The sequence below is a fragment of the Nannospalax galili genome, unplaced genomic scaffold, assembly GCF_000622305.1.
Source record: "Nannospalax galili isolate Female #2095 unplaced genomic scaffold, S.galili_v1.0 scaffold128, whole genome shotgun sequence".
NCBI classification, from domain to species: domain Eukaryota; kingdom Metazoa; phylum Chordata; class Mammalia; order Rodentia; family Spalacidae; genus Nannospalax; species Nannospalax galili.
Genome location: NW_008360322.1, coordinates 4,262,200 through 4,280,100, shown reverse-complemented (window position 1 = coordinate 4,280,100; position 17,901 = coordinate 4,262,200). Strand labels below are relative to the sequence as shown.

The 17,901-nt window shown below is 43.0% G+C and overlaps 1 protein-coding gene across 1 annotated transcript in view; it reads left to right on the top strand.

The window, feature by feature from the left end:
• Positions 1 to 4,271: 4,271 nt before the first annotated feature.
• Positions 4,272 to 17,901, top strand: part of Ccdc112 (coiled-coil domain containing 112) — a 54,446-nt gene continuing 40,816 nt past the window's right edge. The window contains exon 1 of the mRNA XM_008825258.3: positions 4,272 to 4,508. Coding sequence (XP_008823480.1) covers positions 4,392 to 4,508 — 117 coding nt within the window. The 5' untranslated portion in view covers positions 4,272 to 4,391. The remainder of the gene's footprint in view (positions 4,509 to 17,901) is intronic.

The window sequence follows — 17,901 nt, the reverse complement described above, 5'->3', positions numbered from 1 at the left end:
GCTGTGACTTGACAAATATCCTAACTGTAAAGTAGTGGTCACTCTTATGAGAGACATGCCTAGACAAAGTGACTTGAAAATGTTGAAACAAAGCTAGGGTGTGCAAAGGCTCACAGGAAAGTGCAAATAAAATGAATCACCAGATAATGCTTTTGTTATAGGTCAGAGTTCGCAAAAAATCACCAGCATCACTTTAAGAAAAGTAGCAAGGTAAATGTTTATTATTTCGAGCAGCCAGGCTGTCTATCTCGGCAGTAGACGCAGCCCTGATCATTGTTGGGTCACGGTTTTTATAGGATTACAAGATATATTATTTGAACAGGACACTGTGAACCAATCAGGTTTTACAACATAGCAGAACATTGAATCTATTAATCAACAACCAATCATTATACAGACAAGTGATATAGTCATATAGCTTGGAAATCAACTTTGTAATTTTAAAATTAGTCAACTTCCTAGCCATAACAAGTATAGTAAGAAAACTGAAATCGGCAGTTACTGGGTGGTCAGACAATAACAGGGTGGTCTTATACTTTGTGTCAAGGTGACCTAAAATAGCAAGGGAGTTACAGAAGCAAAAACAAGCAGTTAGCCAGATGTAAAATGTCTGAGATTAGCATGTGCCATTGGGTTGTGATTGAGCTATTTCTTAGAACTCAAGGCTGTTGTCTCTTTTTAAATATTTCCCATAAGTGAAAAGAGGTTACTGTTAAAATAGCTATTCTGAGCATGATGGAGTAACTTAGGTTGCTAATACAGTTCAGATTTTAATATAAAATTGAATCCAAGGAAATATTAATCACTAAACAAGGAGGATACTTTATAATAAGTTATAACACACAATGAAGATCTAAATTAGAAATTATATATACCAAATAACACAGCATCAACAAATCAACTTTTTTTTTTTTTTTTTGAGACAAGGTCTCCCTGTAGTCCCACTTGGCCTGGAACTCACTATATAGACCAGATTGGCCTTGGTCTCACAGAGATCTGCCTGCCCCTGACTCCTGAGTGCTGGGATTAAAGATGTACACCACCATATACACTATAAGCATTCTTAAATGAAAAAGTAGATTGCCCTTAGAGGAAAAATGGGCTTGCCTCAAAGACCACAGCAAAACCAGGAATGATAAAAAGATAGACAGGGGCCAAGGAGATGACTTCACTGGGCAAAAATGCTGACTGCCAAGACTGACAACTTGAGATCAATCTCCAAGACCCATGTGGCAGGAGAGAACCAACTCCTGCAAGTAGTCCTCTGACCTCCTCACCTGTATCACAGTACACTCACACACCGCATGCGTGCGCGCACGCATGTGTGCGCACACACACGCGCGCACACACACACAAACACACACCATACTAAAAATAAAAAGAAGACAGGTTGCTGTAGCAGACAATGCTAGCATAACTCATTTAGCCTCTTAACAACTCAGATAAAGTGCATTTTCAGGATGCCTTACAGTTAGAGGCGGCCCTATGACTCAGCTATGGTTGATAATGTGGAAGTGGAAGGTAGTGGGAGACTCAGGCAAGCTTCTTTTTAAAGGGTCATACTATCTTTTGCTCTCTTCCTTTATAGTGGACACTGAGGTCTCCCACATCTGAGTCCATCCATCTATACTCACAACCTCCACCTGCACACAGGCCTTTCTCTGCTTCTCCCTCTGCTCTGCTTCTTTTGCAGTCTCTAAAAGCTGGAGTGAACACCTACCTCATAGCAACACTCAACCAATGATGTCTGGGATTTGTTAGGTTAAACCCTAGCTTCCCCATCCTTTGCTAGGACAATTATGAGGAATGCTCTCTAAGAATAGTAAGAATTTGTATGTATATTTACTTTTTGGCAAAAAGAAGTTAAAAAGAAAAAGTCATAAGTGACCCAAAATGGTTATGAAAAGATCAGTTGACATGGTATGAGAGAATGTGTTTAGGGAAAAGACTTCATTAAACATGTCTTGACATATATAATATTGACTTTGCATAGGTTATACACATCTTGCATATTTTAAAAATAAATAAAAAGAAAACAACAAAAAATAACAATGATATTGACTATAAATGATAAATGGAATTAAAATAAAATTGATTCCTTAGTCACACAGAAAAAAGTCTGATGTCAGAAAACTTTTAAACAACACATGGACTGGACCTCTCATGCAGGACGTATCTTAAGGACAAGAACAAGGATCTTACACTTGACCCAGTAGATTTATTGTTAGTGGTAATAATAGAATTGTAATCTGACACATGATTGTTAGATTAAAGGGAGCAATTAAATATGCTGACATTCTAAGTAACAACAACCTTTAGTACAAAAAAAAATCCAAAATTTAAAAATTAGGGAAAGATAAATCTGTCATGTTAAGCTAGAATTAATGCAAAAATATATTAAAAAAGAAGCCATAGAGTAAAATATATTCATAGCTTTGACCACTGAAAGGGCCTAGAGGTGAGGATACAGGCAGTTCCATGTGTATGTCACAAAGGCCTGCTGCAGATTTCTGCTAATGAGAGTCTTTATTTGGGCGTGGGAGGTTTCATCCTAACAAGTCCCTAAAAACTATAAGGAGAGTGAACATCTTGGTAGTTGTTCCTGTTTTTCTTTATAGGCACCAGCCCAGTGTTGCCTTAAATATCCACACAATTCAATTAATTCCACACTAACAATTATAGGAATTTGAATGGTGCTGCAGCAACTGACTTCATTTTGTGTGAACTGCAAATATTTCACTTTCTCAGTACCCAAGTGACTTTCTTATGCTACGTGCTGGTCTCTTTGGAAGAAGCCATCTTTTTCCTCTGAATCTACCACTTTGAAAAGCAACACAAATGAGCAGGTCTCTCTTGTCCTCACCCTACCATGTCAAGAAGAGTCTGCATTCCTAACAGGGATGAAACCTGACTGTGCCCTGGACTCAGTCTGCCTGGCTTTCAAGAAGGCTTTGTTGCTGTTCTTTCCTGCAGCATCAGTACTTACATACATGCAGGCAATACACGCATACACATAAAATAAAATTAAAAAAAGAAGTACTTATAGAAACTAGGTCCATTGCCACAGGTTGCTTTTGAGTGGGCCCTTCCGTCTTTTTCTTAACTTATCAACACTGTCTTTGGGATCTCTCTTCTTACTGAGCAAGTCCTAGGAAGGCAGCAGAGCGTTCCTGGCTGATACCTCCTTTGGCAGAAATTTTTTCTTTGAATTATTTTTCTTTGTATTGCTAGAACTCATCTGCATGCTTTAATCATTTACTCAGTTTCATCAGCACTTAGAGAAGTAGAAAACCAGAAAACAGTTCTATCATGTGAAAGATACATACATTGGCTATAACACAAATATAATTTTTTAAGAAGACTGAATTTTGCCGAAGTTCTAGGAGTGGGCGAACAGAGCAAATATGAGCTGAGCTCATATCAGTCCAAAACAGAGCCACGCCAACCCACTGTGTACCCTGCCCAATGGCGCAGTCCAGTTCTTTCACCGCTGACCTACACCCCACATTGTCCAGGGACTCTTTCCTTTGCAGCACCTGGCTCCTCCCCGGCCCAGTCCTTCACAGGATTCCTTCCCTCTCCCAGCTCCATCTCTCAGCCCCGCCCAATCCCTTGACCCCGCCCCATCCCTCGGGCCCGCCCCAACCCTCGGCTCCGCCCTGTACTTCATCCCCACCCCATCCCTCAGCTCCACACTCAGGCCCCGCCCATTCCCTCGGCCCCGCCCCATTCCTCAATCCCATGGCACTGGCACTGCCACATCCCTCAGGCCCGCCCTCTCACTCGACCCCGCCCTGTCCTCGACCCTGCCCATCCCTCGGCTCCGCCCAACCTTCGACCCCGCCCCATTCCTCGGGCCCTCCCCAACCCTCAGCTCCACCCCATCCCATCCCTCAGCTCCACACTCAAGCCCCGCCCATCCCTCGGCCCCGCCATATTCCTCAACCACGGGCTCCCGGCACTGTCCCATCCCGGAGCTCCGCCCTGTCATTCGACCCCTCCCCTTCCGTCGGCCCCGCCCTGTTCTTGGACCCCACCCCATCTCTCGGCTCGGCCCCGCCCTGTTCTTGACCCCGGCCTCCAGCCCTCGGCCCAGCCCTGTCATTCGACTCCGCCCCATCCCTCAGCCCCGCCCTCAGGCCCCGCGCCATACCTGGCCTCCGCACTCAGGCCCCGCCCACTCTGGGCCCGCCCTGTCCTTAGACCCCGCCCCATTCTTCAGCCCGCATTCGGGCCCCGCCCATCCCTCGGCTCCGCCCCCTCCGCGGGTCGTCGCTTTACCTGGCAGTCCGCCCTGCCCTCGGTGACTGCTCTAGCGCTTTGCACCGGTGTGACGAGCGCTGGGCGGGAGCTGCTCCCCGACAGCGGCGCGAGCGTCTCGGCGAGGAAACATGGCGGCCCTGACGACGGTGGTGGTGGCCGCAGCGGCCACCGCTGTCGCTGGGGCAGTGGCGGGGGCGGACGCGGCGGCCCGGAGCAGCGCGGGAGCGGCACTGGCTCCGCCACAGGTAACAGAGACCCGGGTGGCCCGGTGCGGCGGCTGCTGGCCGGGGCCCCGCGGGCGGTGAGCGGGGGCCGCGCGGGGGTCTGGGAGTCGCTTCTTCCATCCTGGCTTCGCCAGGGCAGCTCCGGCGATTGACAGGGCTTAGAATGGTGACTTTGTGGCTGGGGGGGGGGGTCAGACCTCGGTGGAAGTCCCGGCTGCTGCCTCCTCGCTGTGTGGCGGGGTCGTGCCTGGGTCTCTCCGTCTCTTCTCCCAAAATGGGCGCTGATGCTGCGGCCTCTGGGTGCGAGATGGGCGCCGAGGACTTGGCGAGGCTTTGGGCATTGCATCGGAGCTAGAACAACTGGAGGAGTCGAGTAGGTCTTTCCCGAACCAAGATGGGTTTCCGACCCGGCTCCACCGGGTGGATGGAAACCCTTTGTTCAGATGCCATCATGAGACCAGCTGATCTCTGAGCAGAATCCTCATCCACCACGCCCAGGCCCCCTTTCTTTCCTTTTTCTCTATAGCTTTTACACGATTTATTCCATATTTAATTCCTGTTTTTAAATCATGTTTCTGCCTCCATGAAAATGTAAGTGTCACAAGGGTAGAAATTTTTGGAAGCTTTATTCATTGTTGTATTCCTAGCAACAGGGACTGTGCCTATTGTGTGCCCCAGACGGTGCCTAGGACATCATAGGCACTTTGTGCTTCGGTCCTCACGTGAAGGAATGCTGCTGTGAGCTGATGGCTGGCTCCATCTTCCTTCTCTAAGGGAATACCGTGTTTTTACTAGTGCAGTTCAGTAAATTACACTTATGGCAAATTTCTTCACACAATCTTTGTTAATCTTATTTTCTCTGTGCCCCAAGCATATTACCTGAAAATATAAAATATTTAAAAATATATATTATGCAAAAATGTTTCAAAGTATAGATTTTTTAAATGTAAGACTATTTGGGTGTGGTGGTTCACGCCTGTAATCCCAAGCATTTGGGAGGGAGGGGTGGAAAAGTCAAGAGTTAGTGGCCAGTTGGGGTTACACAGCAAAAACTTTCCTCAAAAAACAAAGAAAAATAAAAATTGTCTGATCTAGTGGTTTAATTATGCTGGCTACCTTTCTCCATGAAAACTTTCTGGTATACTGTAGTTCAACATGAGTTTTTCCCCCAAATTATTACAGCCACGTTTTACCTTTCTTATGATCTGCCTAATATTTTGGCACACACTCTCAGGATTCTGCTACTGTGGTTTACAAAGGTGGTATACTCATTGCTGTACTGTGCTATGATATTTTTTTATTAGTTTTTGTGTTATCTGTCCTTTGTACAGATATATCCCAATATATTCCCCCCACCCCCACCCCCACTATACCTACAAGATCTGCAGCCTAACATTTTACTGGAATATTTATCAGGTGATTGAATGAATGTTTGTGTTAAATCTAAAACCAATAAATGTCTTTGTGAGGAGACAATTTTTATAATAATTTCATGATATTAGAAACATCTACCAAAAGATCTTTTCAGTTCCTGTCACCAGAGTTCCCATAAAAAAAAAAAAACCCTCGGATTGGATGACTTAAACAACAGAAATTAGTTTCCTCAAATTTCTAGAGATTAGATGTCTAAAATCAAGGTGCTGTTAGGGTTAATTTCTGATGCAGTCACTCTTACTAGTTTATGGACATCTACCTTCTCCATGTCCTGGTTTGGCCTCTCCTCTGCATGTAGGGAGAGAAAGGGCCTGGTGTCTCATATAGTCCTCTATGCCATGTCCTTAGGGTATGGAATATTGTAAATTTCTTACTTATGAAAAATAACAATTATCTGTGCTTTTTAGCATCTTTGTGTTATTTGTTCATAATCCCCCTCACCATTTCCCTTTTGTTATATAACAATTTCCTCCAAGATAAAACATTCTATCTTAGAGAAAAGTTTCTAAAGACACCAGACGTTCTTAAAGAAAAGTGAAACTTTCCATCCTGGAGGGGAAGCTCATTAAGACCCAGGATGTTCTAAAAGGGAGGTTGATTAAGACTCAGGAAGTAAACAACGCAGAAGCTTCAAGAAGTCCTTGAAAACTGATGAGATGCTCTGGGACCCTCCCTCCCCCAAACTTATAAGCAGGAAGGACCACTGAGGGATACTCTCAGAGTAGCTTAGGTACCTGGACGCGACTCAGATCAGCCAGCTGCCTGGAAGAAGCAGAGACCAGCTAGAATGCCTGAAGAGGCTTGGAGCAACTGAAGAGACTCTACAACCTGTTGAACTGCCTGGAAATTGTGCAGTAAGCCCCAGGTTTCAAGCTTTTGTGATGTTACCCATGGTGGGCTAGGTGTTTGGTGGCGGCTTTGAGTTATTTTTGTCCTGTAAGAAACCTCTCACCCATACTCCTGTATTATAACCCCAATAAAACTCATTGGTTCACCAAGTCGGACTTTGGTGGTATCCTTACTTTGGTCTGTTGTAGGTTCCCTCTGGGTGTACAGTAGACATTTGTTCACATCACCCCAGGAATAGTGTCACATACCTTTCAAGACTGAAAGCTACCTTCCTCAAATTACTGTTTGTTCCTAGCATCTCTGTTCTCTTAGCCATTTTAGTTGTTAAATTAAGACTTAATTTTTTTTTATTTTTTTATTTTTTTTTTTTTTAGTTTTTCTATTATGTGGCGGGGGGCATGGCAAATACTTTATCTGCTGAGTCATCTCAGTGGTCCCCTTTTTTGAAGTATCTAGTAACATACTGGCATTTTTGTACCAGGTCTTATTCCAGGACAGGGCTATATGTCTTTTGTTGGATTCTAGAGAACTTCCTGCTAATGACCTGAATTTTGGGCTGACTGGAATAGCCCTTCAGTAATAACTATGTTCCATGGGGTTAAAGAGATGGCTCAGTGATAAAGAGCTCTTACTCTTCTTCCAGAGGATTTGAGTTTGGTTCTCAGCACCCTTGTTGGGTAGCTCACAACTGCTTATAACTCCAATTTCAGGGGACCTGCCACCCCTCTTCTGGCCTACGTGGGCACCTGTACATATGTGGAATACACATACAGACACACATAAAATAATCTTAAAAAAATAAAAATATTCCAGACATTGGTGGTACATGCCTTTAATCCCAGCACTTGAGAAGCAGAGGCAGACAGATCTCTGTGAGTTCAAGGCCAGCCTGGTCTACATAGTGAGTTCCAGGCCAGCTGGGGCTACAGGGAGACTCCGCCTCAAAAAGACCAAAACAAACAAACAACCCTACATTCTGGAATTCTGTGATTCTAAATGACTTTAAAAATGGATTTCCTGCAAAACATGCACATGTATAGGACTGTATGTATGGTCAGGTGTGGTAGGCTGAATAATGACCCCCAGGTTATTCACATCCTAACCTCTAGCACCTATGAGTATATAACATCATAAAAGGGATTTGACAGATAATGATTAAGGATCTTAAAATGGGAAGATAGTTATGGATTAGCTGAGAGAACCTAGTGTGACCCTTAAGGTTCTTCTAAGATCCAAGGAGTGAAGGCAGCCTTGGGAAGCTGTTCTCCTGGAAACCTCCAAAAGGAATGCAGCCCTTCCAACATCGTGATTTATTTTTATTTATATTTAATGAATATATTTTATTTATATATACATATGGGATACGGTATGATATTTTGATATATGTATGTAGCAGTGAATATGAAATTAAGCTAATTAATATATCTATTGCATCATTTTTTATAGTCAGACATTTCAAAATTTATCTCACAGTTTGAAATGTACATTTTCATTGACTAGAGTCAACTTACTATGAAATACTAACAATTTGCCCCATGTACTTCTGGTCATGGTGGCACACACCTTTAATCCCAGTAGTCAGAAGGCAGAGGCAGGTGGTCTCTTGAGAGATGGAGGCCAGCTTGGTCTACATAGTGAGTTTCAGGCCAGCTGGGGTTACAGAGAGACCCTGCCTCAGAAAAAACAAACAAAACCAATTTACCCCATTGTAGCTAAAATTCCTTCTAAGAGGCATAAACAATGTCCACTACCCCTCCTTAGTTCCATGACAAACCAAGGTCTGATTTTGCCAAACTGCAGTCAGGGAAACCAGTAACTTTTTGGGGCTTATTTATTTATAGAGCAATAGGTGAGGGTTTACTTACGGGAGTGTGGGTGTTCCCCTCTGAAGGCCACACTGGAAAGTCTCCATCCAAGCCAGGATTGTGACTTCCCCACAGCTGCACAAAAGGCAAGAGAGCCTCAACATGCAGATGACTGGGGAAGAATAGTCCCCTATGATTCTCCTCCATAATGGATCCAGCATATTGCACTACCAACATACCAAACAAGATATTCCTGCTGGCTAAATAGTGGAGTGTCTGCTGTATGTACAACCAGCAATTTTTCAATTGGATATAATGCCCACCTCTAGGGGTGGAACACACATTTGGTACTGTAGACCCAGCCAACCCCCTGTGGCAGGGGAGAATATAGGCCCCAGTGGGAAATCACTGCAATTGCTTTGTTAGATGAAAATGATGCACCTGCTAAAGTACTGACCAAGCATTTGTGTTGACACTCATAGGTTAAGTTATTATAGTTATATAGTTATTATAGTCACTGTTTAGATGTTCTTGCTCCTTGCAGTGTATGTTTTTATAGTAGATGGAATCCCACTGAAACTGGCCAACAGCCCATGGAAAAGAGATAATGCAGAGACCTGAAAGTTCAGTGCCTTGCCACAATGGGAGGAAGATCATCCCAAACCTACCACTCCCTTCAAGGCTCAGGGACTTTTGCAGAAGAGGTTGGTGGAAAGAATGTAAGAGCCGGAGGAAGGGGTGGAGTGTTAACTGGAAATGTCCCCGACTGCTATGCCAGCAAGCTATAGTCACACCTTCCCACACTCATCAAGGAGTTGGGCAAGTCAGTTACCCCCACCGCCACCCAATCAGTTGACTTAGCTGCATGTGGGGGGAGCAGCAAATGATATAAGCTGACAACACCAAGAGGCACCTCTCTTACCATTTTGTGTGGCTGTTGGGAGGTCACAGAATCTGTATTTGAGTGCGAACTTAAATACACACTCATTACAGTACAGCCGTAAATGTGGGGTGTCCACTCTTCTGTAAATGGTGCCATACCCTATGCTTTGTTAAATAAAATAAAATATATTTTTTTAAAAAAGAGAGCTTCCCCTTGGCTTCCATGGTTTAAATACCCTTAGCCCCACCTTCTCATGTAACTATGCCTGACTGGTTGGTTGGGAGGTGTAGCTGACTCTCCTTGTCCCTCCTTTCTTGCTAAGAGTAACAGTCAACAAGCTTAGCTGTGGTGATCCTAGGCAAGCAGGTGTAACCAACCTTGGGAAGATGGTATCTGTCCGTGGACTGCCTATTGAGGACAGTACTATACAACACCCCTTCCTGTGGCTCTTACATCCTTTCCACCATCCTCTTCCACAAGAGTCTGAGCCTTGGAGGGAGTGATACAGATGTAAGCCGATCTTCCTCCCACTGTTGCAAGATATTGAACCCTTGAACCTTTTTATTACCTGTTTTCAGGATATAGCTGTTGGCCTATCTTGGTGGTATTCCTCCTCTAAAATTCAAATGAAAAGGAGGAAGCAGGAAACAAGAAAACATCTAAATGGACATTGGCAGGGGTTATAACCTATGGGCGTAAACACAAATGGTTGGATATTGACTGGGGTCATAAGCTATGGGTGTAAACACAAGTGTGTGGGAGGCACTTTAGCAGGTGCATCACACCATCTAACAAAACAATTGCAGTGACCTGTAACTTCCCTTGTCTCCAGGGATTGGCCTGGCTTGTAGTACCAGGCTCTCTGAAGAACAAGCCTTAAATCCAATTGGAAATTTGTTTTTGTACATACTTATCATGCAACTATTGCACTGGCAGGTACATTTTGCTTAGCATGTTGATAGTCCAACATTAAGCTGGACTATAGGGAACAGTTCTCCAGTGATCTGCAGAGTGCCTTCTAGCACTATGACTACCAGCCATTTGGCTGGCATTGAGTTTCCAGCTTAGTCCTAGTTCGATTTCTCCCTTTCCTGTGCTCACATCATGTGGTGTCTTCAGCAATAGGGTCTTAACCATCTAGTTCTGGCATTAACCAAAATTAGTGGCACTAGCCTTTATCATTTTGGGGCCTCTGGGGCCTCACTGCCCAACAAAAATGGGTGGGGCAATCCACCTTTAACACTGTGATTTTCATTTAACAATTGTTCAGTTTCTGGGAGCCTCTATTTGCTCAAGATGTCTTTGTTTACTCTTTAGCATCTACAGGCCCAGGCTGTAGTAGACTTTTCCCAATCATCCTGGTGGATATCACGTGTGCCTCATTCAACCATAAAGCTCCCAACAGTTTCAAAACTGCATCAGGGCCTGGATCCCTTGTGAATCTTTTATCCTTGTTTCTGTAGGTGTACTTGGTATTTCTGAAATGGGTTTCCACATCTGCAAAACACTCAGAGGTTAACACTATGTACTAAATCAAGCATAAACAAGGTCTAGCACAGTATGAAAAGATTTTATCCATTTGTATCAATTGTTTTCTCAATAGATCCACGGTGGCTATAATAGCATAGGTAAGAGGCATTAACTTAACTGTCTTTAGTCATTTTCTCGGAGCCATTCTGTAGCCTGCAGTTATTACATGGGGCCTCCCTTCATTTCCCCATCCCTGATAAACTCATTGGTGCTGGCTCAAGCTGCCCAGTCTTGTATAGGACTAAAGGAGGAATTGAGCCCCTTTAGTACCTCCTGTACCTGTTGATTTCCTGGGTCAGGTAAGCAATGGGTCTGACCTGTTACTGTAGCCTTACTTGTTATCCCTCCATCAACCACACCTGGATGCTGTGAGAGGTCCTGGCTGATCAAACTGTCTCAACCCCTAACATAACCTTTCACAGGAGGGAAATGTATGCTGTTTAATCTGGGGAAATTATCTACCCTGGAACAATTTTTATCTTAGCACCTGTATTGTTTTATTGTGGATGCCTTCTGTAAACTGCTCCTCAGGTTTTAAAGCCTTCTAGAATCTCCTTAGCACAGAATTTAGGAACTTGGGCTTGACACAAATCTTGTCATATTTGCCTTTGAATAATCCAAATTGACCTCTTTCTTGGTGTTGTCTTTTTCCTGTCTCTTTAGGTTGCTCTACCATTTTATAGACACACTTTACATGCTGGTCTAAGTCACTTATATCTGTCAAAGCCTCTCCTACTTCATAAAAATTGTGCCCCACTAAGGCACTCAGTGAAGCCACTAAAGCTCCATATCAGTCTCAAGATCCCTGCTGAATCAAGTTCTTTTATAAATCTCTGGTGAATGTAAGCCTATCTGGCCCAGTGAACTGGGCATCTTACATAACTTTCCTTATACCCAGTTCCATTGGTAGTTCCTGTCCCTCTATTATCCTCCATCCATTGATATCTATGGGACCTCCACTGGTGATGACCAAGTATCTCTAATGACTGTACAAGCCAGCTCATCAGGGACTGATTACCCCAGTACTGCCTCAGGTTATGTAACCTGTGCCTCAAGAAGGGGTGGGTAGTTATATTGCTCAGCTTTTCTGCTTCTACAGCACTTAAACTAATTCCATCTGCTCCCATGTCCCACAGCCTTACAAGCCAGGTGGTGAGGGGTTCCCTCATTGCTTTTTTGAAAGTCTTCCCTAGTGCCAACAGCTCTAGTGCTGAGCAGTCTCTGATTACCATAGTCTCTCATATCTGGCCATTGCTAAGGCCTCTATCAGCATGCTGAACCATGGATTTTCCTTCTCTTTGTATTAAAGGTGGGATCCAAGGGGCATCTTCAGCTGTTTCTAGGTCACTCCCTCATCACTATCTGCCTCTCCCATGGGTTCCAGATTTGGGGGTTCCAGGATGAGCCTTGTATTATTGATTTAATCATGTCTCTCTTCCCCTTCTGGCCCCCTAGCCATAAAAACATCAGGCTAACACCTCTGTCTCTTTTTCTCTTTTATCCAATTTACTGACAAGATAGAGACCAATACTGAAAAGGCCTGCCTTGTATCCCTTTCTAGCTGCAATTCATCTCTTACACCTCAAGTCTCCCTCTGGGCTTCTGACTGGGCTTGGGACAGATCTCTTATAACACATAGGAGTGACCAGGCTGCCTCTGCAGCTGCTTGCTGATACTTCAGCCCCTGGTGCACTACTCCTAGGGCTTTTGACGTCTGCTCGAGACCTTCGGCTGTTCTCAAAGCATCTCCATACTTCCGAGGTGATCAAGCAGGCATGCCACTCTATACTGAGAACGCTGCCATCCCAGGATTTCCCCACAATCAACAAGGTTAGCTGTGCTGATCCTAGGTAAGCTGGTACAACCAAGCTTGGGAAGATGGCATCTGTCCATGTCAGAGGACAGTCCTATGCAACACCCATGTATTACTTTTCTCATTGCTGTGACAAAATGCCTGACAAAAGCAAGTTAAAGAAAGGTTTATTTTTGACCATGATTTGCAAAAGTATATTTGCAAATATACTGTGGAGGGGGAAAACATGGCAGTGTGAGACAGTTGGTTACATTGTTTCCAGAATCAGGAAGCAGAGAGAGATAAGTCTGGGATTCAGATTGTTCTTTTTCCTTTTTTATTCAACCTAGGACACCAGTCCATGGTGCTCCCCCACTTCAGGGGAGTACAGTTGACCAACAACTCCTCATTCCCTTTTTTCTTCCCTCCACTCTCTGATAACCATCTTTCTATTGTCTTTTTTTTTTTTTTTAATGAAATCAGCTTTAAAAAAAATTCTACTTATAAACAAAATCATGTGGTTTTCATCTCTGTGTTTGGCTTACTGCACTTAACATAATGTTCTTTAGTTTCACACCTTGATTTTAGATCTGCCTTTCAGAACTGTAAGAGATTAAATTTATTATGTTTTTAGTCAATAAGTTTGTGGTAGACTAATTTCTGGTTCATTTATTATAGTAGTAGTAAGAAACAGAAGAAAGACCTAGATGTTCCCAAGGCTTCATTTTTGTCTGATGATGGAGCTTCATGCAGGCAGAAAGTAAAAGCTGAGGTGGTGCTGTAAGCTGCTGGCCTGAGTGCTGAACATGTGTGGCAGCATGTGCATGTCGTCCTCTCCCCAAACTGACAAAAGCTAGACTAATTGGTTCAAATCATCCAAAAAAATCTTTGGCTGTTAGCTGATAACCAAGCTAGTGAAGCAGAGATTTTAGTGCCACATAAGGCAAAAAATAGAGACATCAGAGAATCAGTTCTGAAAGTGATTAAAAGTGTAGCAACAACATACAGCAGCAAAACAAACTCTGAAAACTACATCTTTTGAGTTCCAAATCATATTGTGTCTAAGTCTTAACAAAAAGAGAGGAGGTGCAAAGAAACAAAATGGGATTCATACATAAGGAGGAAAAAAGAAGTAAAGAGGAAGATTAGATACTGGGTATACTTGACAGAGAATTAATAAACATTTTTATCAATTTGAGAATTTCATATAATACATTTTGACCATATTTAGACTCCCCCTCCATTCTTACTAGCCCCACTTAACTTCATGTCCTCTATTATTATTTGCTTTTTTTAAGGGCCCATAGAGTCTAATCTGTATTTCCCAAATGCTCTTGTGTGTGTGGTTGACCTTGGAGTCTGGTCAACCTACCAGGCATCACACCAGTAAGGAAAACTGACTTTGCCTCTCTCACCATCTATTAATTACCAGTAGAACCTCAGCTAGAGCTGGGGCTTCCTTCCCACCTCCCCCATCCATCCTGGGCCCCTGCCCCTTTCTGATTTGGGTTTTCACAGGTCTTATGCTATCCTAACTGCCATGGGTTCATAAGTGTAACTACCCTATGTTGTTCAGACAACACAGTTTTCTTGTATTCATCTACTATGATTCTTAAAATCTTTCTACTACCTCTTCTGCAATGTTCCCTGAGCCTCAGGAGAAGGTACAATATAGGTGTCCCATTTAGGGTTGAGCACTCCATGGTCTCTTATTCTCTGCACTTTGACCAGTTGTGGGTCTTTTAGATAGAGACTTTAAATCAATGATAATTATGGTAGGTTTTTCTGTTTTGAGATTGGTTCTTGCTGCGTTGCCCAAGCTGACCTGAAACTCATGGAGTCAAACGATTCTTCTACTTTGGCCTGTGGAGTAGCTGGGTCTACAGATGTACTGGCATGCACAGCTTAAATAATCTAAATATATTCATAGAACTAAATCATACCTAAGGAAGAAAGAAAGAAAAAAAAAAAAGACAGGGGAGCTAATGTTTCACCAGATAGAAAAAATATATATATTCAAAGACAGAAATTTATATAAAAATAATCAAATAGAAACTTGGGGGTTAAAAAGTATACAACTCAAAAACATCAGAGAGATTCATCCCCAGGATTAGATGGCAGAAAAAGAATCAGCTCAGACCAACTGAGGAACACAAACAAGAGGTCAATGAAGAAGTGACTGTCAATTACATTAAATATAAAGAGATTTCCTGAAAGAAAAGAGAAAGTGGCAAAAGAAAAATGGATTTTAAATAACAAAAGAAAATTCCCCAAGTTTGATGAAAAGCATTAACATTCACATTATTGGAGCTCAGTCAACTACAAGTAAACCTAAAGAAATCTGTACCTAGGCATTATAATGAAATTGTCAGAAGATATGTTATTAGATACTTTTGCATTGATCTGGCCATAGTATTTGAAAGAAACAACTTAAAAGAGAGTTATTTTGGATCACAGTTTCAGAGAGTTACAGTCCATTATAATGGGAAAGACATGGCAGAGTGGCTCAGTTCATGGCAGTGGGAAGCTGTGACAGAAGTTGTTCATACTGTGGCAATCCAGGAAGCAGTAAGCAAGGTAGAAACTAGGGGCAAGCTGTGGCCCACCAACTAGGTCCTACCTCCTAAAGGTTCTGTCATTCAGAGTAACATCACTAGCTAGGGAACAAGAATTTAAAACATGAACCTGTGGGGGACATTTCAGATTCAAGCCATAACATACCACTCCTGGCCCCCAAGTTCATAGCCATATCATAATGTGAAATGCATTTAATCCAACTTAGGAGTCCCCAAAGGTTTAACAGTTCCAATACTGTTCAAAAATTGAACTCTGTAGTCTATTGAGCATCACAGCAATCTGTTAGCTGTGATCCCTTTAAATAAAAAAAGAATTACATGCTTTAAACATACAGTGTCACAGAGTAAACATTCCCATTCTAAATGGGAAGAATGGCAGAATAGAATGAAGGGTAGGACCAAAGCAAGTCTGAAACCCAGCAGGCTAAAGACTAAATCCTGTGGCTCCATGGCCAGCATCAGGGTCACATGATGTCATGGTGTGTGCCTTAATGGATTGGGGCAGCATTAGCTCTTCAACCTGGCCTCCTTCTTGGCCTGGCTTCATGCCGAGTTGTGCCACCAGCTCAAGCAGTAGACAGATCCAATTGGGCCATAGCTGCAGTGCCCTATCAGGACCTGGAAGTCATTCCCCAGGTTTAGCAGGCTGCCCTGGAGGTTCTCTTTCAAAGGAAAGAGATACAACCTTTCAGATGAGGTTGTAGTTTGACATCTTGAAGCCTGTGGTAGGTGGGCTGTGTTGGATAGCCTCAGTTGTCAACTAGTCATGCCTGGGTAACTAGAATTTGTTATACTAAGTGAAGTAACACAGACTCAGAAAAAAAAAAAAAGACGTATGTTCTCCCTCATATGTGGATCCTAGCACCAAATCCTTACAAGTGAGTATGTATCCAGACATAACTACAGGAACCAGGATAATGAAAAGGAACCAGGGAGGTAGTAAAGGAAAAGAAAGAATCTGAAAGAGAATAAGAGTAGGAAACAGGCATTAATAAGGGAGATATGAATAAAAATGGGGTGATTTTAAGGGGAGGGGGGAGGGAAGGTTATACAAGGAACCTTGGGAAAGAAGGCGCTCAAGAAAGGTGGGACCATAGGAGAAGGATATTGTTAAGGGAGAAATGGGAAAAATGGGGGCACTTTAAATGGGGAAACCACAGCAGAAGGGTTAGATAATGCGAGAAATAAATAATCCCTAGCTAGTTTAAAAAAAGAGGGTCTCTCTTGCACCCTCAGGCCTCTCTCTGGGACCAACCCAGCTCCTCAGTGCAGTCCCCAGGAGTCCTTGGGGTCGCTTCCCGCCCCATCTGCCTTTGCATCTCTGGGTGGCATGGCCACTAGCTGCCCTAGACCAACATCTTTTCTGGGCCAGGCTCCCAGGCCGGTCCAACCCCCAAATTCCTGAGGCCAAAATCATTCCTGGAGGGATCCAGACCTTAGGAGAAAGCCTGAAATCATCTGACCCTCATCTGAATTGGACCCCAGTGGGAACTCCTGAAGACAAAATCAGTCCGGCCACTCCAATATCAAACAAAGAGAGACAGCCGGAAGCTTAGATGAACCAGCTTTTCATGCCCCAAAACTAAACCACAAAGACACATAAAGTTCACAAAAAGAAGTAAACCTAAACTTGAAGGCCTGAGTCTCACACAAGAATCAGAAACTACAAAAGAAATTCACATGCTAAAATCACAGAGAAAAAATAATAACATGAAAAACCAAAATAACATGTCCCCAGCAAATACCAATAGTCCTCTAGAGGGGTACAATGAGCACCCCCTAAAGATAATGCAGGACATGGAACTCAAAAGAACAATTATAAACATGATAAAAGAATTGAGTGAATTTAAAGAACACACACACACAAAAAAAGAAATCAAAGAACTGAAGGAAGATAGGGATAAACTTCTGAATGAATTCACAAAAGAGAAATATTGAAGAATATTCAGGCTGAAGTGAAGAAGGAAAGAGAAACACTCAGTAAGCCAATTAGAAACAACAGGAGAAAGCCTCAGGAATAGGACAAATAAAATGGAAAAAAGAGTATAAACACTGGAAGACAAAGTGTGCAAACTAGACCACACATGCAAAGATTGTGAAAAATTTAAGAAATCACAAGAATGGAATATGCAGGAATTGTGTAACACCATAAAAAGACCAAACTTACAAATCACAGGCATAGAGGAAGGAGAAGAATCCCAAGATAATGGCATGGACCAGATCTTCAGCAGAATCGTGGAAGAAAATTTCCCAAAATTAAATAAAGATATGCCCATACAAATACAAGAAATGTATAGAACACCAAACAGACAGGACCAGAAAAGAAAATCTCCACGGCACATCATAGTAAAAACACTACATGTACACAACAAAGAAACAATTCTGAATGCTGCAAAAGAGAAACAAGTCACATATAAAGGAAAACCCATCAGGATTACAGCTGACTTTTCAGTGCAAACTATGAAAGCCAGAAGAGCCTGGACCAAAGTAGTCCCAGTTTTAAATGATCACAGATGCCAACCCAGATTACTATGCCCAGCCAAAC